Raw genomic sequence first — 21,386 nt, 5'->3', positions numbered from 1 at the left:
ACTCTCAACTGCCCTTGGGCAACTAGGGATGGGCAATAACAGCTGGCCAGCCAGCGATGCCCATGTCCCACAAATGAATTTTTTAAAAAGTGGAGTTATAGGGATAGGGTCTGGGTGGGATTGTTGTTGGTGCAGATTCGATGGACTAAATGGCCTCCTTCTGCACTGTAGGGATTCTATGTGGGATGGAAGCAGCGTGATAGATTGTAGGAGGGAAGCGAGGTCCAAGAGGAAGGAGATTTGAAGTTGTGGGAGAGATGGAGACATCTTGAATTAAATGCAGTCATGTTAAATGCGAGGTGATGTATTTTGGTCGATCGAACCAGGGCAGGACTTATACAGTTAATGGTAGGGCGTTGGGGGGAGTTATAGAACAAAGAGATCTCGGGGTACAGGTCCATAGCTCCTTGAAAGTGGAGTCACAGGTGGACAGAGTGGTGAAGAAGGCATTTGGCATGCTTGGTTTCATTGGTCAGAACATTGAATACAGGAGTTGGGACGTCTTGTTGAAGTTGTACAAGACATTGGTAAGGCCACACTTGGAATACTGTGTGCAATTCTGGTCACCCTATTATAGAAAGGATATTATTAAACTAGAAAGAGTGCAGAAAAGATGCTACTGGGACTTGATGGATTGAGTTATAAGGAGAGGCTGGATAGACTGGGCATTTTTTCTCTGGAGTGTAGGAGGCTATGGGGTGATCTTATAGAGGTCTATAAAATAATGAGGGGCATAGATCAGCTAAATAGTCAATATCTTTTCCCAAAGGTAGGGAAGTCTAAAACTAGAGGGCATAGGTTTAAGATGAGAGCGGAGAGATACAAAAGTGTCCAGAGGGGCAATTTTTTCACACAGAGGGTGGTGAGTGTCTGGAACGAGCTGCCAGAGGCAGTAGTAGAGACGGGTTCAATTTTGTCTTTTAAAAAGCGTTTAGACAGTTACATGGGTAAGATGGGTATAGAGGGATATGGGCCAAACGCGGGCAATTGGGATTAGCTTAGTGGTTTAAAAAAAAGGGGTGGCATGGACAGGTTGGGCCGAAGGGCCTGTTTCCATGCCATAAACCTCTCTGACTCTATGTCGCAAGGAGGAGAGTGAATAATCTTTCTCGGGCAAGGACACGGAGCTCTGTGAACGGGTCTGCCAGGGTGCGTGGGCAGGAATGTGAAGTGACAGTCTGCAGATAATCCAGTCCATCTGATCTCCTGTTTGCTGCTCGGAGGATGCTGAGTGTGTGTGGCTCCCATGCCGGTTAAATCTGCAACCTGTCACAACGCCCCATCACACAAGCCTGATGCTGAACTTCACACCCTGGGACATAATCTGGACCTTTTATCTACCCGGCAACAGATGCCAAGTTTTGAAATGCAGAATAGAGATTGAGTTTGCAGATTCAATGGGCCCGACTGCGGAACGCCACCAACAAAGTAAAGTTTATCTATTAGTGTCACAATTAGGCTTACATTCACACTGCAATGAAGTTTATGTGAAAATCCCCCCAAGTCGCCACACTCCGGCGCCTGTTCGGGTCAATGCACCCTAACCAGCACGTCTTTCAGACTGTGGGAGGAAACCGGAGCACCCGGAGGAAAACCCACGCAGACACGGGGAGAACGTGCAAACTCCACACAGACAGTGACCCAAGCTGGGAATCGAACCCATGTCCCTGGCGCTGTGAGGCAGCAGTGCTAACCACTGTGTCACCGTGCCACCCGATTGGAGAGTGAAAAATGTTCCTCTTCAGTTCTCTGCTGGGATGCGGCAAGTCACAAATCCACCCGCGGGCACCGAACTCTGTGGCGTTGACACCAGTCTGGTCCACACCAGAAATTTAGCCCAGCAATTAACAAAGTAAAACAAAGTTTATTTATTAGTATCACAAGTAAGGCTTACATTAACACGGCAATGAAGTTACTGTGAAATTCCCCTAGTCGCCACATTCAGGTGCCTGTTCGGGTCAATGCACCCCAACCAGCACATTTTTCAGACGTGGGACATTTCATTTCATTTGTGGGGCAAATTCATCTGTGGGACATGGGCATCGCTGGATGGGCCAGCATTTATTGCCCATCCAGGATGTTGCCTGGTATGAAGGGTCTTAGCTATGAGGAGAGATTGGGTAGACTGGGGTTGTTCTCCTTGGAAAGACGGAGAATGAGGGGAGATCTAATAGAGGTGTACAAGATTATGAAGGGTATAGATAGGGTGAACAGTGGGAAGCTTTTTCCCAGGTCGGAGGTGACGATCACGAGGGGTCACGGGCTCAAGGTGAGAGGGGCGAAGTATAACTCAGATATCAGAGGGACGTTTTTTACACAGAGGGTGGTGGGGGCCTGGAATGCGCTGCCAAGTCGGGTGGTGGAGGCAGGCACGCTGACATCGTTTAAGACTTACCTGGATAGTCACATGAGCAGCCTGGGAATGGAGGGATACAAACGATTGGTCTAGTTGGACCAAGGAGCGGCACAGGCTTGGAGGGCCGAAGGGCCTGTTTCCTGTGCTGTACTGTTCTTTATTCTTTGTTCTATCCCTAGTTGCCCAAGTGCAGTTTGAGAGTCAACCACATTGCTGTGGCTCTGGAGTCACATGTAGGCCAGACTGGGTAAGGATGGCAGATTTCCTTCCCTAAAGGAACCTGATGGGTTTTTCCGACAATCGACAATGGTTTCGTGGTCATCAGTAGATTCTTAATTCCAGATTTTTTTATTGATTTCAAATTCCACCATCTGTCGTGGCGGGATTCGAACCCTGGTCCCCAGAACATTAGCTGAGTTTCTGGATTAATAGTCGAGCAATAATACCACTAGGCCACCGCCTCCCCTGTGAGGTAGTCAGGAGCTACGGATAGGGATAGTCGAGACTCCTATGGTCTTTCTGTCACACAGCGGACTGGGAATCTTTCCCATTCTTCCCGCCTGCCATTAGCGTGTGTACTGGAAGGATTTATAAGTTGATACTAAACCTGCTATGAACAGAACTCCCGTAGCCACCAAGTTCTGGGGTGGGACTTGAACCCAGAGCTTCTGGCTCAGAGGCAGGGACACAAATCCACTGCAGCAGAAGAGGCAAGAAATAACCAGTGAATAATCTGACATAATAGTTAGCACAGTAAGAAGTTTAACAACACCAGGTTAAAGTCCAACAGGTTTATTTGGTAGCAAAAGCCACACAAGCTTTCGGAGCCTTAAGCCCCTTCTTCAGGTGAGGCACTTCTTCAGGCACTCACCTGAAGAAGGGGCTTAAGGCTCCGAAAGCTAGTGGCTTTTGCTACCAAATAAACCTGTTGGACTTTAACCTGGTGTTGTTAAACTCCTTACTGTGTTTACCCCAGTCCAACGCCGGCATCTCCACATCATAATAGTTAGCATCAGTCCAGTTTCTTCCAGGGTAGAAATGTCAATTACGAGAACACGTAGATTTAAGGTAAAAGGGGGAAAGTTTAAAGGAGATGTGAGGGGCAAGTATTTTACACAGAGGGTGGTTAAGTGCCTGGAATGCGCTGCCAGAGGAGATGATAGAAGCAGATACAATAGCAACGCACAAGAGGCATCTTTACAGACACATGGATAGGCAGGGAATAGAGGGATATGGACTGCAGAGAGGCAAAAGGTCTTTAGAAAGGCGGGTAGGTATAGGCTTGGTGGGTCGAAGGGCCTGTTCCTGTTCTTTGCTCTTTGTCATTGGTGACTTTATCGGGGTCATAGGTAATAAAGGGGGAGGCGATGGCCTCGTGGTATTATCGCTAGAGTATTAATTCAGAAACTCAGTTTATGCTCTGGGGGACCCGGGTTCGAAACCCGCCACGGCAGTTGGTGGAATTTGAATTCGATAAAAAATATCTGGAATTAAGAATCTACTGATGACCATGAAACCATTGCCGATTGTCGAAAAAACCCATTTGGTTCACTAATGTCCTTTAGGGAAGGGAATGATGGCCCAGCCGGCAACGCCCATGTCCCACAAATGAATATTAAAAAAACATACATATTCGTACCGTACCGGTGAGGGCATGCTTGTGGGAGCTTGCTGTGCACAAATTGGTTGCATGACAGGATGTGAAGGGTGCTTTATAAATGCAAGATCTCTCCCTCTGTGGTGTTAGTAAATAGGGAGCGAGCCAGGTCTTTGCAATAGCTTGCAATGATCTGAGAAACATGTGCCACTTTGAGTTCGAAGGCCCCGCACCAATTCGAAGTAAATCGTTAATCGGAAGGTCAATATTTGAATATTGCTACTTTCTCAAGATGAGTAAGTGAGGGAATTTAATTGGAATTTTACCACAGTTCTCCAGCTACTCGTAAATCCAGGAGAGATGTTAAGGGTAAGGATTTTTAATTAAAAACTGATATTAAGGTATAAATCATATCGGCAAAATTGATCAGAAAAATCAGGACGGACAGACCCCAGGGAGGAGAGGGAGCAGAAAGGGAAATATTTCAAATATCTGTCTTTCTGTTGTTCTGGGACTAGCTCAGACCAACTCACCCCGTCTGAGCCCCTCCCCGCCTGAGCCTCTCACCCCCGTCTGAGCCCCTCACCCCCGTCTGAGCCCCTCACCCCCGTCTGAGCCCCTCACCCCCGTCTGAGCCCCTCAACCCATCTGAGGCTCTCACCCCCGTCTGAGCCCCTCACCCCCGTCTGGGCCCCTCACCCCCGTCTGAGCCCCTCAACCCATCTGAGGCTCTCACCCTGTCTGAGCTCCTCACCCCCCTCTGAGCCCCTCACCCCCGTCTGAGCCCCTCATTCCCATCTGAGCCCCTCACCCCCGTCTGAGCCCCTCATTCCCATCTGAGCCCCTCACCCCCGTCTGAGCCCCTCACCCCCGTCTGAGCCCCTCATTCCCATCTGAGCCCCTCACCCCCGTCTGAGCCCCTCACCCCCGTCTGAGCCCCTCACCCCCATCTGAGCCCCTCACCCCCCGTCTGAGCCCCTCACCCCCGTCTGAGCCCCTCACCCCCGTCTGAGCCTCTCACCCCCGTCTGAGCCCCTCATTCCCATCTGAGCCCCTCACCCCCGTCTGAGCCCCTCACCCCTGTCTGAGCCCCTCACCCCCCATCTGAGCCCCTCACCCCGCCTGAGCCCCTCAACCCCGTCTGAGCCCCTCACCCCGTCTGAGCCCCTCACCCCGTCTGAGCCCCTCACCCCCATCTGAGCCCCTCAACCCCATCTGAGCCCCTCACCCCCGTCTGAGCCCCTCACCCCTGTCTGAGCCCCTCACCCCCATCTGAGCCCCTCAACCTCATCTGAGCCCCTCACCCTCGTCTGAGCCCCTCACCCCCGTCTGAGCCCCTCACCCCGTCTGAGCCCCTCACCCCCGTCTGAGCCCCTCAACCCATCTGAGTCCCTCACCCCCATCTGAGCCCCTCACCCTGTCTGAGCCCCTCACCCCCGTCTGAGCCCCTCACCCCCGTCTGAGCCCCTCACCCCCATCTGAGCCCCTCAACCCATCTGAGTCCCTCACCCCCATCTGAGTCCCTCACCCCCATCTGAGCCCCTCAACCCATCTGAGTCCCTCACCCCCATCTGAGTCCCTCACCCCCATCTGAGTCCCTCACCCCCATCTGAGCCCCTCACCCTGTCTGAGCCCCTCACCCTCATCTGAGCTCCTCACCCCCGTCTGAGCCCCTCACCCCCATCTGAGCCCCTCACCCCCGTCTGAGCCCCTCACCCCCATCTGAGCCCCTCAACCCATCTGAGGCTCTCACCCTCATCTGAGCTCCTCACCCCCCTCTGAGCCCCTCACCCCCGTCTGACCTCACTCCCGTCTGAGCCTCTCACCCCCGTCTGAGCCCCTCACCCCCGTCTGAGCCCCTCATTCCCATCTGAGCCCCTCACCCCCGTCTGAGCCCCTCACCCCCGTCTGAGCCCCTCACCCCCGTCTGAGCCCCTCACCCCCGTCTGAGCCCCTCACCCCCGTCTGAGCCCCTCACCCCCGTCTGAGCCCTTCACCCCCGTCTGAGCCCCTCATTCCCATCTGAGCCCCTCACCCCCGTCTGAGCCCCTCACCCCGTCTGAGCCCCTCACCCCGCCTGAGCCCCTCAACCCCATCTGAGCTCCTCACCCCCATCTGAGCCCCTCACCCCCGTCTGAGCCCCTCACCCCCATCTGAGCCCCTCACCCCCGTCTGAGCCCCTCACCCCCATCTGAGCCCCTCAACCCATCTGAGGCTCTCACCCTCATCTGAGCTCCTCACCCCCCTCTGAGCCCCTCACCCCCGTCTGACCTCACTCCCGTCTGAGCCTCTCACCCCCGTCTGAGCCCCTCACCCCCGTCTGAGCCCCTCATTCCCATCTGAGCCCCTCACCCCCGTCTGAGCCCCTCACCCCCGTCTGAGCCCCTCACCCCCGTCTGAGCCCCTCACCCCCGTCTGAGCCCCTCACCCCCATCTGAGCCCCTCATTCCCATCTGAGCCCCTCTCCCCCGTCTGAGCCCCTCACCCCGTCTGAGCCCCTCACCCCACCTGAGCCCCTCAACCTCATCTGAGCCCCTCACCCCGTCTGAGCCCCTCAACCTCATCTGAGCCCCTCAACCCCATCTGAGCTCCTCACCCCCATCTGAGCCCCTCACCCCCGGATGAGCCCCTCACCCCGCCTGAGCCTCTCCCCCCCATCTGAGCCCTCACCCCCCTCTGAGCCCCTCACCCCCATCTGAGCCCCTCACCCCCGTCTGAGCCCCTCACCCCCGTCTACAGAAGGATATAGATAGGCTGGAAATTTGGGCAAGGAAATGGCAGATGGAGTTCAATCCTGATAAATGCGAAGTGATGCATTTTGGTGGGAATAATGTAGGGAGGAGCTACACGATAAATGGAAGAACCATAAAGGGTGTAGATACGCAGAGGGACCTGGGTGTGCAAGTCCACAGATCTTTGAAGGTGACGTCACAGGTGGAGAAGATGGTGAAGAAGGCATATGGCATGCTTGCCTTTATAGGACGGGGCATAGAGTATAAGAGTTGGGGTCTGATGTTGCAGATGTATAGAACGTTGGTTCGACCGCATTTGGAATACTGCGTCCAGTTCTGGTCGCCACACTACCAGAAGGACGTGGAGGCTTTAGAGAGAGTACAGAGGAGGTTTACCAGGATGTTGCCTGGTATGGAGGGGCTTAGTTATGAGGAGAGATTGGGGAAACTGGGGTTGTTCTCCTTGGAAAGACGGAGGATGAGGGGAGACTTAATAGAGGTGTATAAAATTATGAAAGGCATAGATAGGGTGAACAGTGGGAAGCTTTTCCCCGGGTCGGTGGTGACGTTCACGAGGGGTCATAGGTTCAAGGTGAAGGGGGGGAGGTTTAACACAGATATCAGAAGGACATATTTTACACAGAGGGTCGTGGGGGCCTGGAATGTGTTGCCGGGCAAGGTGGTGGAGGCGGACACACTGGGAACGTTTAAGACTTATCTAGACAGCTATATGAACGGAGTGGGAATGGAGGGATACAAAAGAGTGGTCTAGTTTGGACCAGGGAGCGGCGCGGGCTAATTGTTCCTGGTTTCTCGTTTCAAGGCTTCATTCTATGATCATCTTGCTGGTGCCAGTACAGAGCGAGACTGCGGATAGTTGGGAACCTGTCTCGGGGGCAGGGAATTCATATGGTGTTCGTGGAAGTGGAAATGAATAGGGTTGGGAAGCATTTTCCGATCAGGGCCAGTGTGATCTCCTGGACTCGTTTCGATCGCCTCAGGGGGTCGGAGAGGAATTTCCCAGATTTTTTTTTCCCCATATTGGCCCTGGGGTTTTTCACTCTGGGTTTTCGCCTCTCCCTGGAGATCACATGGTCTGGAATGGGGGGGTGGGGGTGAGTTAATAGGTTGTGATGAACAAAGCATCGTAGCTGTGAGGGACAGCTCGGTGGATAGGATATTGGTATGTAGATAGGCTGGAAAATTGGGCGGGTATCCTGGATTCAGGATTCAATCCTGGACTGGGGAGCGGCGCGGGCTTGGAGGGCCGAAGGGCCTGTTCCTGTGCTGTATTGTTCTTTGTTCTTTGTTCTGAGCCCCTCACCCCCGCCTGAGCCTCTCACCCCCCGTCTGAGCCCCTCACCCCCGTCTGAGCTCCTCACCCCCGTCTGAGCCCCTCACCCTCCATCTGAGCCCCTCACCCCCATCTGAGCCCCTCACCCCCGTCTGAGCCCCTCACCCCCCATCTGAGCCCCTCACCCCCATCTGAGCCCCTCTCCCCACTTTTTAACAATGGAGACAGATAATTAAGGCAAGAGTGAGATAGAAACAGGAGGAGGCCATTCGGCCCTTCGAGCCTGCTCCGCCATTCATCACCATCATGGCTGATCATCCAACTCAATAGCCTAATCCTGCTTCCTCCCCATAACCTTTGATCCCATTCGCCCCAAGTGCCAAATCCAGCCGCCTCTTGAATACATTCAATGTTTCCCATCAACTACTTCCTGTGGTAATGAATTCCACAGGCTCACCACTCTTTGGGTGAAGAAATGTCTCCACACCTCCATCCTAAATGGTCTACCCCGAATCCTCAGACTGTGACCCCTGGTTCTGGACTCCCCCACCATTGGTAACATCCTCCCTGCATCTACCCTGTCTAGTCCTGTTAGAATTTTATAAGTCTCTGTGAGATCCCCCCTCATTCATCTGAACTCCAGTGAAAACAATCCTAACCTAGTCAATCTCTCCTCATACATCAGTCCCGCCATCCCCAGAAACCTTTAGACCCAAAGGGTGGGATTTTCCGACCCCGCTCAACCCAAAGCCGGAAAATCCCACCCAAGGTCAACGGACCTTTGCATGGTCCGTGTTCCGCCCGCTACGATTCCCGTGGCAGGTGGGATGGGAAAATTCCGCCCAAAGAATCTCAGTTCCCTTGTATTCCAACTGTCTCCCACCCAGCAGCCAGTAGCCCCCCCCAATTCCCCCACCCGCCCCACCACACAAGAAAGACTTGCATTTATGTAGCGCCATTCGCGACCACTATATCTAGTAGCCATGGGATCGTCTACATCCACCTGAGAGAAAAAGGCGGAGCCTTGGCGTAACATCTCATCGAAAGATGCACCTCTGGCAGTGCTGCACCCACTCCGTACCGTACTGTACCGGCACATCAACCCGGATTGTCAGCTCAAATACGGACTCCAACCTTCTGTCGTATATTTGTCGTATGAGAAACGGTTGAGGACTCTGGGTCTGTACTCGTTGGAGTTTAGAAGGATGAGGGGGGGATCTTATTGAAACTTACAGGATACTGCGAGGCCTGGATAGAGCGGACGTGGAGTGGATGTTTCCACTAGTAGGAAAAACTAGGAAAACTAGAGGGCACAAACTCAGGGCTAAAGGGACGATCCTTTAGAACAGAGATGAAGAGGAATTTCTTCAGCCAGAGAGTGATGAATCTGTGGAACTCTTTGCCACAGAAGGCTGTGGAGGCCAGGTCATTGAGTGTCTTTAAGACAGAGATAGATAGGTTCTTGATTAATAAGGGGACCAGGGGTTATGGGGAAAAGGCAGGAGAATGGGGATGAGAAAAATATCAGCCGTGAGTGAATGGCGGAGCAGACTCGATGGGCCGAGTGGCCTAATTCTGCTGCTATGTCTTATGGTCACCCTCAAACCTAAACTCAATCCGTGACGGTCTCTACAGTGAAAATAAAGGGCTGACGTGACTCCAGATGTGACAGCAATGTGGTTAAGTCATAAATGCCCTCTGGAACAGCCAAGCAGGCCACCCAGTTTTTGATTTGATTTGATTTGGTTTATTATTGTCACATGTATTGGTATGCAGTGAAAAGTATTGTTCCTTGCAGAAAAAGCATACCGTTCATAGAGGAGGAAAGGAGAGAATGCAGAACGTTACAGCCATAGCAAGGGTGTAGAATTAAAGGGTAATTATGGAAGGACAACAAATAGCTCCGCCCACATTCGATGAAACAAAATATTTTTTAAAAATCTCTGGTCTGAACCTGCAAGAAGCAGATTAGATGCTGACATTTCAAAATAAATTAAATATATTAGATTTAAATAGCGGCAAGTTCCGGGGGGGAGAGCAGGGAGGTGTCTGTGACAAATTGGATAGCCGTTTCGAAGGGCCAGCACTGGCAGAGTGGGCTGAATGGCCTCCTCCTGCACTGTCACATTCCTCTTGGGATGCTGACATGGTCTCCCTCTGTTACCCCGCCTGAAGGATGAGCAGGACTGGAGTCACGAGTGGATCGAGCCAGCTGGTTGTCGGATGTGTTTGCAGGGAGAATGCTGGACATCTGACAGTCGCTGTCCTACTCTGAAGGGGATTAGTGAACCAGCTGGGTGCTTAGGACAATCTGCCACCTCTTCTGGTCATTACATCCAATGCCAGGATTCATCACTGCGGCCATAAACAGGAGACAGTAAACCAGGGGGGAAAATAGAAAGGAAAAGTAACTTTTAAAAGCTCATTTTAAGTGTCGGGTAATCAATGGAAGGATTTTGAACTGGAGGTTGAGAGATCTACAGTAGGTTCCCAATGTTAAACTGGCTTCAGCTATCAGGTTAGTGAAACTACAGAAGGTCGTGAACAAAGCCCAGTCCATCACACAAACCAGCCTCCCATCCATTGACTCTGTCTACACTTCCCGCTGCCTCGGCAAAGCAGCCAGCATAATCAAGGACCCCCACGCATCCCGGACATTCCCTCTTCCACCTTCTTCCATTGGGAAAAAGATACAAAAGTCTGAGGTCACGTACCAACCGACTCAAGAACAGCTTCTTCCCTGCTGCTGCCAGACTTTTGAATGGACCTACCTCGCATTAAGTTGATCTTTCTCTACACCCTGGCAATGACTGTAACACTACATTCTGCACTCTCTCCTTTCCTTCTCTATGAACGGTATGCTTTGTATAGCACGCAAGGAACAATACTTTTCACTGTAAACCAATACATGTGACATTAGTAAATCAAATCAAATCAAATCATTGGCCGGGATTTCAGGACATCGCTCGGACGAGGCTGCTAAAATCCTGCCCGGGGCCAACAGAGAATTCCGTTCTGCGAGCCGCGCCCACCCCAATTCCGGGGCAGGCGTGCCGGTACAATTCCGGCCGTAGTGTCCTCAGTAGATCAGACGGAATGGGTGGGATTTTCCCAACTGCGCTTGCCCGAAACCAGAAAACCCCACCCAAGGTCAACGGACTTTTCCCTTTGTCCGTGTCCCAACCGCCACGATTCCCGTGGTGGACGGGACGGGAAGATTCGCCCCCATGAATAGAAAGAGGTCACTGCAAAAAGCACAAAGCGGTTCAAATTCAGATATGCTGAGCGGCATTTAAAACCAAGCTGTTTGCCAATCAGACAGGCCGGTAAAAGGGAGGTTTATTTGAGGGAGGATGTGGAGGCTTTGGAGGCAGTTCAGAGGAGGTTCACCAGATTGATTCCAGGGATGAAAGGGTTGACGTACGAGGAAGGATTAAACAGTTTGGACTTGTACTCGCTGGAACAAAGAACAAAGAACAGTACAGCACAGGAACAGGCCCTTCGGCCCTCCAAGCCTGTGCCGATCATGATACCTGCCTAAACTAAAATCGTATGCACTTACAGAGTCCGTATCCTTCCATTCCCATCCTATTCATGTATTTGTCTAGTTGCCCCTTAAATGCCGCTATCGTACCTGCTCCCACCCCCTCCCCGGGCAGCGCGTTCCAGACATTCACCACCCTCTGTGTAAAAAACTCACCTCGCACATCTCCTCTAAACTTTTCCCCACACACCTTAAACCTATGTCGCCTCATACTTGACTTTTCTACCCTAGGAAAGAGCATCTGATTATCCACTCTGTCCATGCCCCTCATAATCTTGTAAACCTCTATCAGGTCTCCCCTCAACCTCCGTCGTTCCAGCGAGAACAAACTGAGTTTATCCAACCTCTCCTCATAGCTAATACCCTCCAGACCAGGCAACACCCTGGTAAACCTCTTTAGGAGTTTGGAAAAAGTTTAAAGTTTATTTATTAGTCACAAGTCGGCTTACCCTAACACTGCAATGAAGTTACTGTGAAAGTCCCCTAGTCGCCACACTCTGGCACCTGTTCGGGTACACTGAGGGAGAATTTAGCACGGCCAATCCACCTAACCTGCACGTCTTTCGGACTGTGGGAGGAAACCGGAGCACCCGGAGGAAACCCACGCAGACACGGGGAGAATGTGCAAACTCCACACAGGCAGTGACCCAAGCTGGGAATCGGACCTGGGTCCCTGGCGCTGTGAGGCAGCAGTGCTAACCACTGTGCCACTCTGTGTTGGTATTTAAAGAGCCAATCAAGGCTATTTAAAAAGAAACACACGGGGGGGGGGGGGGGGGTGGCACGGCGGCACAGTGGTTAGCACTGCTGCCTCACAGCGCCAGGGACCCAGGGTTCAACTCCGGCCTCGGGTCACTGTCTGTGTGGAGCCTGCACATTCTCCCCGTGTCTGCGTGGGTTTCCTCCGGGTGCTCCGGTTTCCTCCGACACTCCAAAGATGTGCGGGTTAGGTGGATTGGCTGTGCTAACTTGCCCCTTAGTGTCAGGAGGGCTAGCAGGGTAAATGCATGGAGTTATGGGGATAGGGTTGGATTGTTGTCAGTGCAGACTCAATGGGCCAAGTGGCCTCCTTCTGCACTGTAGGATAATATGATTTTATATCAATAAAGTCACCTGCCCTTTTAAGAATTACAGTGACGCAGCACCTAATGTGTATCGTGCATCAGGGAGCTGCTTTTAAACACCAGCCGTGTTCCAGCTCCACTCCAGCCCCTCCTACAGCCATCACAGCCCCTCAAATCACAGCCGGCTGACAAAATCCCCAAATTCAGCAGCATTGAGTTTGATGCTGCATTACAATTAGCTGACAGCAGAGGGCAGTAAGCTCACACCAACCCGATTAACACTGGGCTCTTACCCAGGCAGTGCCACTTTCATCCTGTGCAGCAGACGGGGCTTTGAGAGATTTGCGCTCCCTGTCACGTCCTGAGACAGAATTTGACTTTTGATTCCTTGCACACTCATAAATTCATCACTGTAGTCTCAGACTCGAGCACAATTCTCTCCCTCAGAAACTCCAACCCTGGAACTTAACCAACTGGAACCGCTCAGCTCCTTCCCAATGTCCTGAGGCAATGGTCAATATTGAGGGGACGCGGTGGCGGAGTGGTATTGTCACTGGGCTAGTAATCCAGAGACCCAGGGTCACACTCCGGGGATCCGGGTTCGAATCACACCACGGCAGATGGTGAAATTTGAATTCAATAAATATTTGGAATTAAAAGTCTATTATGATGACCATGAAACCATTGTCAATAGTCAGGAAAAAACCATCTGGTTCACTAATGTCCCTTTAGCGATGGAAATCGCTGCTTCGCCTGAAAGGGGGTGTTTCTCCGGGCGGCACGGCGGCACAATGGGTTAGCACTGCTGCCTCACAGCGCCGGGGACCCGGGTTCGATTCCCGGCTTTGGGTCACTGTCTGTGTGGAGTCTGCACATCCTCCCCGTGTCTGCGTGGGTTTCCTCCCACACTCCAAAGATGTGCGGGTTAGGTTGATTGGCCATGCTAAATCGCCCCTTAGCGTCAGGGGGATTAGCTAGGGTAAATGCGTGGTGTTACGGGGATGGGGGCCTGGGTGGGATTGTGGTCGGTGCAGACGCGATGGGCTGAATGGCCTCTTTCTGCACTGTAGGGATTCTATGAAATCTGCTGTCCGTACCCGGTCTGGCCGACTCCTGACCCACAGCAATGAATCTTAGTTGCCCCCAGGGATGGGCAATAAATGATGGACTCAGAGAAGAGCAAACAGACATGACTAGAAGCTGGCTGCAAATGCATTGTGCTTAGAGGTATTTTAAACCTCTTGTTACACAATTTGAAATGTAATTGCTCTGAGGCAAATCAAATATATCAAATGTACAAGTTGTAAAAGATCCTAAACCCCCCTTTCAGGTGAAGCAGCGCCTCACCTGCACCTCCTTTAATCCGGTCTATTGCATTCGCTGCTCCCAATGCGGTCTACACCGGAGAGACCAAACGCAGACTGGGTGACCGCTTTGCTGAACACCTTCGGTCCGTCCGCAAGCAGGACCCAGACCTCCCTGTCACTTGCCACTTCAACACCACCCCCCCCCCCCGCCCCCCCCCCCCCCGCTCTCCTGTCCACATGTCCGTCCTTGGCCTTTTGCAATGTTCCAGCGAACCCCAGCGCAAACTGGAGGAACAGCAGCTCAACTTCCGATTGGGCACTTTACAGCCTTCCGAACTGAACATTGAGTTCAACAACTTTAGAGTGTGAACTCTCGCCTCCACCTTCACCCCATTTCCATTTATTTTACTTCAATTAATCTCATTCTCCGTTATATCGCTCTCCATCTTTCTAACCCCCCTGCCCCCTTCTTCAGGCCAACTGCCACATTTCTCAGGCAGTCCTTTACCCAGCTATACCTGTGTTTTGCCATTCTGATCACTTAATGGGCATTTTCAATATCTTCCAACACTCATTTACATTCTCTTGGTCCAATTCCACCACCCTTCCTACCCTCATATTGTGAATCACTGAATCCCGACAGTGATGACAGAGGCCATTCGGCCCATCGAGCCTGCACCGACCACAATCCCACCCAAGCCCTACTCCCGTAACCGCACATAGTTACCCTGCTAATCTCCCTGACATTAAGGGGACAATTTAACATGGCCAATCAACCTAACCCGCACATCTTTGGAGTGTGGGAGGAAACCGGAGCACCCAGAGGAAACCCACGCAGACACGGGGAGAACGTGCAAACTCCACACAGACAGTGACCCGAGGCCGGAATCGAACCCGGCTCCCTGCGAGGCAGCAGTGCCATCTAAGGAAGGATGTGCTGGCCTTGGAAGGAGGAGGTTCACAAGAATGATCCCTGGAATGAAGAGCTTGTCGTATGAGAAACGGTTGAGGACTCTGGGTCTGTATTCATTGGAGTTTAGAAGGATGAGGGGGGATCTTATTGAAACTTACAGGATACTGCGAGGCCTGGATAGAGTGGACGTGGAGAGGATGTTTCCACTGATAGGAAAAACTAGAACCAGAGGGCACAACCCTCAGGCTAAAGGGACGATCCTTTAAAACAGAGATGAGGATGAATTTCTTCAGCCGGAGAGTGGTGAATCTGTGGAACTCTTTGCCGCAGAAGGCTGTGGAGCCAAGTCATTGAGTATCTTTAAGACAGAGATAGGTTCTTGATTAATAAGGGGATCAGGGGTTCTGGGGAAAAGGCAGGAGAATGGGGATGAGAGAATATCAGCCATGATTGAATGGCGGAGCAGACTCGATGGGCCGAGTGGCCTAATTCTGCTCCTATGTCTTATGGTCTTATGGTCCAGCCACTGTGCCACCGCTCTGCTGTCTCTCTTTCCTCTCAGCTCTGACGAAGGGTCATCCAGACTCGAAACATTGGCTCCATTCTCTCTCCACAGATTTCCCAGCATTTTTCTATTTTTGTTTTGGATTCCGGCATCCGCAGCAATCTGCGTTTATCAAATGTACAAACACTGCTGACCTAAGAAATGTGTTCAGTCTGACGGTTCTGTGCCCTAAGAAATGAAATCCCTATGCAGGATGTTTTTTTTAAAAGTAGTTCTGTTCACCTGTTGCCACCTGTAACCGCACTGTGCATGTTGATGCTGCAGGGACATAATTGGTCCTAATTACCGCAGTGTTTGTTTTAATCTGGGCTAGTGCAGTTTTCGTGTTTTCCCCTGGGTTTTTTCAGAGTACGGTTTGATTAGGTTGGTTGACAGGAAAACTCAAGCAGCTGGGTGGGGACTAAGATCACAGAGAGAAACAAGCTCATCATTGCTTGGGCTCCTTAGAGAAAAGTAGCTCTCTGTCTCTCTCTTTCTCTCTCTGGAGATTGGACTCTGGGACCTGCCAGAAAATTGGTCTCTTTCTCTAAAGCTCTGCTGTTTGAAGATAGATCTTTCTCTGGAGGCTGCTGTATGGGGGTCAGAGGGCCGTTGTCTTTCTGTATCTCTGTACAGAGGTGTTAAAAGGTTGGAAATCTAGCACCCACGTGTGCTTAGATGTTTTGTGCTAATTTATTCTGAAGTGGGATTTAGGCCTGTGGGAATATTGCTTAGATTGGAACTATAGAGATACCTAGCTGTTAAGAATTATACCTTGTCATGTTCAAGTATTTCAATTGGCAAAAGTTATGCTGATTCTTTTTGTTATATTCTCACTGTGTTCTTAAATAAAGCTTGTTTTAATAAAAGCTCCCTAGTGGATCACTTGAATCATTCCTGGAGTGAAACACCTTCTGCTCACCCGAATGAAAAAAGTTGGGGTTTAGATTAACTCATGGTGGCACAGTGGCTAGCACTGCTGCCTCACAGCGCCAGGGTCCCGGGTTTGATTCCAGCCTCGGGTCACTGTTTGTGTGGAGTTCTCCCCGTGTCTGCGTGGGTTTCCTCCGGATGCTCCGGTTTCCTCCCACACTCCAAAGATGTGTAGGTTAGGTGGATTGGCCATGCAAAAATTGCCCCTTAGTGTCCAACGATGTGTAGGTTAGGGGGATTAGTGGGATGAATGCATGGGGTTAGGGGATTGGGATGGGCCTGGGTAAGATGCTCAGTCAGAGAGTAGGTGCCGACTCAATGGGCCAAATGGCCTCCTTCTGTAAGTTCGATTCCCGGCTTGGGTGACTGTGCGGAGTCTGCATGTTCTCCCCGTGTCTGCGTGGGTTTCCTCCGGGTGCTCCGGTTTCCTCCCACAGTCCGAAAGATGTGCTGATTAGGGTGCATTGGCCGTGCTAAATTCTCCCTCAGTGTACCCGAACAGGAGTGTGGCGACTAGGGGATTTTCACAGTAACTTCATTGAAGTGTTAATGTAAGCCTGCTTGTGACACTAATAAATAAATTTAAACTTGTAGGAATTCTATGGTCCTGCTTCATACTTTGGAGTTTTTAACCTGGTCCCTAACACCGGTGAAAAGCTCCTGCATCAACACAAGTTTTTCTGTGGTGACAGTAAGCTCCCCTCGTGGTGATGTGTCTCTGTTTCTGTCTCCCCTGTGTAGTTTGAGATCAGGCAGCTGAGGGCCCACCTCGCCCAGCAGGACCTGGACCTCGCTGCGGAGAGGGAGGTCGCTCTGGAAATGCGCCACGTCTGGAACAAGCAGAGCAGCAAGTTCCAAGTGGTGGACGGGTCAGCGGCCGGAGCTTCAGATGACGAGAGCCCAGACAGCATCATCGAACCCCGCCCAGCACAAAGTAAGCAACCCGGAAAATGTGCGATCCTGGAAGCATTACTGAATTAAGCATTTTCCCGCGGGGGAGGGAGCGTGTGGGGGCAGGGAGGTGCGTTGGGGGGGCGGGGGTGGGGATGCGGTGGAGCACAGAGATGAGTTGCACGGTGGCACAGTGGTTAGCACTGCTGCCGCTCAGCGCCAGGGACCCGGGTTCAATTCCCGGCTTGGGTCACTGTCTATGTGGAGTCTGCACATTCTCCCCGTGTCTGCGTGGGTTTCCTCCGGGTGCTCCAGTTTCCTCCTACAGTCCAAAGATGTGCGGGTTAGGTGGATTGGCCGTGCTAAATTGCCCCTTAGTGTCCGCAGATTTGCAGGATAGGTGGATTGGCCATGTTAAATTGCCCCTTAGTGTCTGAAGATGTGCAGGTTAGGGGGATTCATAGGGTAAATATGTGGGATTATGGGGATAGGGTCTGGTTGGGATGCTCTGATTTAAAATTGGTGCAGACTGGAGTGGCAATGGTGGCACAGTGGTTAGGTTGGGACTGTTCTCCTTGGAGAGGAGAAGGCTGAGAGGAGACTTGATCATTCAAAATCATGAGGGGGCTGGACAGGATAGATAGAGAGAAACTGTCCCCACTCATAAAAGGATCAAGAATGAGCGGACACGGATTTAAAGTGATTCGCAAAAGAAGCAAATGTGATGTGAGAACAATCCTTTTCACACGGTTAGGGTCTGGAAGGCGCTGCCTGGGAGTGTGGTGGAGGCAGGTTCAATCGAGACATTCAAGAGGGCATTAGATGATTGTTTGAATCGAAACAATGTGCAGGGGTACGGGGAAATGGCAGGGGAATGGCACTAAGTCATAATGCCTGTTTGGAGAGCCGGTGTAGACACAGCAGGTCGAATGGCCTCATAAGAGCATAAGAACTAGGAGCAGGAGTAGGCCACCTGGCCCCTCGAGCCTGCTCCGCCATTCAATAAGATCGTGGCTGATCTTTTTGTGGACTCAGCTCCACTTACCCGCCCGCTCACCATAACCCTTAATTCCTTTATTATTCAAAAATCTATCTATCGTTGCCTTAAGAACATTCAACGAGGTAGCCTCAACTGCTTCACTGGGCAGGGAATTCCACAGATTCACAACTCTTTGTGTGAAGAAGTTCCTCCTCAACTCAGTCCTAAATCTGCTCCCCCTTATTTTGAGGCTATGCCCCCCTAGTTCTAGTTCCACCTGCCAGTGGAAACAACCTTCTTCTGCGCCGTAACAATTCTGCGTCTCTGGGATATCCCTTCATTCCTCTACCCTTCAAAATGCTATCTCTCGATCCTTAAGGTTAAGTTGACTGCGGATGCGTCCGGGGTTTATGGAGGGGGAACTTACCTGACCTTTGGTGAAAAAAAGTGTTCCCCGATGTTTCACTTCCAAATTGCAAAGCTCCAATCTTCCTGCTTCCTTATTTTGCATTCTGTCACCATAAGACATAGGAGCAGAATTAGGCCACTCGGCCCATCGAGTCTGCTCCGCCATTCAATCATGGCTGATATTTTTCTCATCCCCCATTCTCCTGCCTTTTCCCCATAAACCCTGACCCCCTTATTAATCATGAACCTATCTATCCCTGCCTTAAAGACACTCAATGACCTGGCCTCCACAGCCTTCTGCGGCAAAGAGTTCCACAGATTCACCACTCTCTGGCTGAAGAAATTCCTCCTCATCTCTGTTTTAAAGGATCGTCCCTTTAGCCTGAGGTTGTGCCCTCTGGTTCTAGTTTTTCCTACCGGTGGAAACATCCTCTCCACGTCCACTCTATCCAGGCCTCGCAGTATCCTGGAAGTTTCAGTTCACTATGGAAACAAAGGTCTCCTTTTACTCTTCAAGAGACCTCAGGAAGGTGACTCCACGAACCTTGTAAACACAAGAGACTACAAGCCACGTTTATGGAATCTGTCCTCATAATTTAATCCTTAAAACCTGGTATTATTCTCCTGAAGTAACCCCGGCAATGTCAACAGAGGGAGTCCTCACTTAAAGTGCTGGTTGGTTTCCAGAAAAACGCCACCTTAAGTGGAAACCCCTTTAAGTGAAGCATGGTTTTCCATCTACGATTCCCATGGCAGGCAAGACGGGGAAACTCCCTCCCAAGTTTTAAAGTTTTTTTATTAGTCACAAGTAGGCTTACATTAACACTGCAATGAAGTTGCTGTGAAAATCCCCTAGTCGCCACACTCCGGCCCCTGTTCGGGTAACACTGGGGGAGAATTTAGCACGGCCAATCCACCTAACCAGCACGTCTTTGGACTGTGGGAGGAAACCGGAGCACCCGAAGGAAACCCATGCAGACATGGGGAGAATGTGCAAATTCCACACCGACAGTGACACAAGCCGGGAATTGAACCCGGGTCCCTCGTGCTGTGAGGCAGCGGTGCTAACCACTGTGCCACCGTGCCGCCGCTTACAACAGGTTTCTCAAACACAGGTACTGTACGGAACAGTACAGAGGAATACTGTTGTACAGCAAAGAATTCTTTGAAAAACACACGTCCACAGCAGTTCCTCAAGTACGTACTGCAAGAAATTTAAAGCTTCCAATGCAGCATCCTGTAAGATTCAATAAGATGGAGAATTCTTTCAAAGATCAAAGTTCACCAGAGTTCCTCAATTAGTACAGGGTACAAAAAACAGTTTGAAGTCTCACACCAGGTTAAAGTCCAACAGGTTTATTTGGTATCATGAGCTTTCGGAGCACTGCTCCTTCATCAGGCTGAAAGTGGCAACGCAGGTGGAGAAGGTAGTCAAAAAGGCATATGGCATGCTTGTCTTCATCGGCCGGGGTATTGAGTTTAAAAATTGGCAAGTCATGTTGCAGCTTTATAGAACCTTAGTTAGGCCGCACTTGGAATATAGTGTTCAATTCTGGTCACCACACTACCAGAAGGATGTGGAGGCTTTGGAGAGGGTACAGAAAAGATTTACCAGGATGTTGCCTGGTATGGAGGGCATTAGCTATGAGGAGAGGTTGGAGAAACTTGGTTTGTTCTCACTGGAACGACGGAGGTTGAGTGGCAACCTGATAGAAATCTACAAGATTATGAGAGGCATGGACAGAGTGGATAGTCAGAAGCTTTTTCCCAGGGTGGAAGAGTCTATTACTATGGGGCATAGGTTTAAGGTGCGAGGGGCAAGGTTTAAAAGAGATGTACGAGGCAGATTTTTTACACAGAGGGTGGTGGGCGCCTGGAACTTGTTGCCGGGGGAGATAGTGGAAGTGGATACGATAGTGACTTTTAAGGGGCATCTTGACAAGTACATGAATGAGATGGGAATAGAGGGATATGGTCCCCGGAAGGGTAGTTAAGTCGGTTTTAGTTAAGTCGGGCAGCATGGTCGGTGCAGGCTTGGAGGGCCGAAGGGCCTGTTCCTGTGCTGTAAGTTTCTTTGTTCTTTGTTCTTTGTTCTCTATCCAGGCCTCGCAGTATCCTGTAAGTTTCAATAAAATCCCCCCTCATCCTTCTAAACTCCAATGAGTACAGACCCAGAGTCCTCAACCGTTCCTCATACGACAAGCTCTTCATTCCAGGGATCATTCTTGTGAACCTCCTCTGGACCCTTTCCAAGGCCAACACATCAATTCTTAGATACGGGGCCCAAACTGCTCACAATACTCCAAATGGGGTCTTACCAGAGCCTTATACAGCCTCAGAAGACCATCCCTGCTCTTGTATTCTAGCCCTCTTGACATGAATGCTAACATTGCATTTGTCGACTGAACCTGCACGTTAACCTTAAGAGAATCTCAGAATGTCCATCTGGAGATTGCAGTCCACAGAATCAACAGCTAGAAAGTGGTGGGCGGTTGGACTGAGCATTTATATATATTTTTTTATTCATCCATGGGACATAGGTGTCTCTGGCTGGCCAGCATCTATTGCCCATCCCTAGTTGCCCAAGGGCAGTTGGGAGTCAACCACATTGCTGTGGCTGTGGAGTCACATGTAGACCAGACCAGCTGAGGATGGCAGATTTCCTTCCCAAAGGACATTAGTGAACCAGGTGGATTTTTCCGACAATCATAGAAATCATAGAAACCCTACAGTGCAGAAAGAGGCCATTCAGCCCATCGAGTCTGCACCGACCACAATCCCACCCAGGCCCTACCCCCATATCCCTACATATTTACCCGCAAAT

General features: G+C 51.0%; 1 protein-coding gene across 1 annotated transcript in view; it reads left to right on the top strand.

Annotated features, from left to right (window-relative positions):
• The window catches only part of tmem266 (transmembrane protein 266), a 122,673-nt gene that overhangs the window by 88,562 nt on the left and 12,725 nt on the right, over positions 1 to 21,386 (top strand). Inside the window, exon 8 of the mRNA XM_078200017.1 lies at positions 17,026 to 17,218. Coding sequence (XP_078056143.1) covers positions 17,026 to 17,218 — 193 coding nt within the window. The remainder of the gene's footprint in view (positions 1 to 17,025; positions 17,219 to 21,386) is intronic.

The sequence above is a fragment of the Mustelus asterias genome, chromosome 29 (genome assembly GCF_964213995.1).
Source record: "Mustelus asterias chromosome 29, sMusAst1.hap1.1, whole genome shotgun sequence".
Classification (NCBI taxonomy): domain Eukaryota; kingdom Metazoa; phylum Chordata; class Chondrichthyes; order Carcharhiniformes; family Triakidae; genus Mustelus; species Mustelus asterias.
Note: the sequence above shows the minus strand (reverse complement) of the source record. Positions and strands in the feature narration are given on the sequence as shown.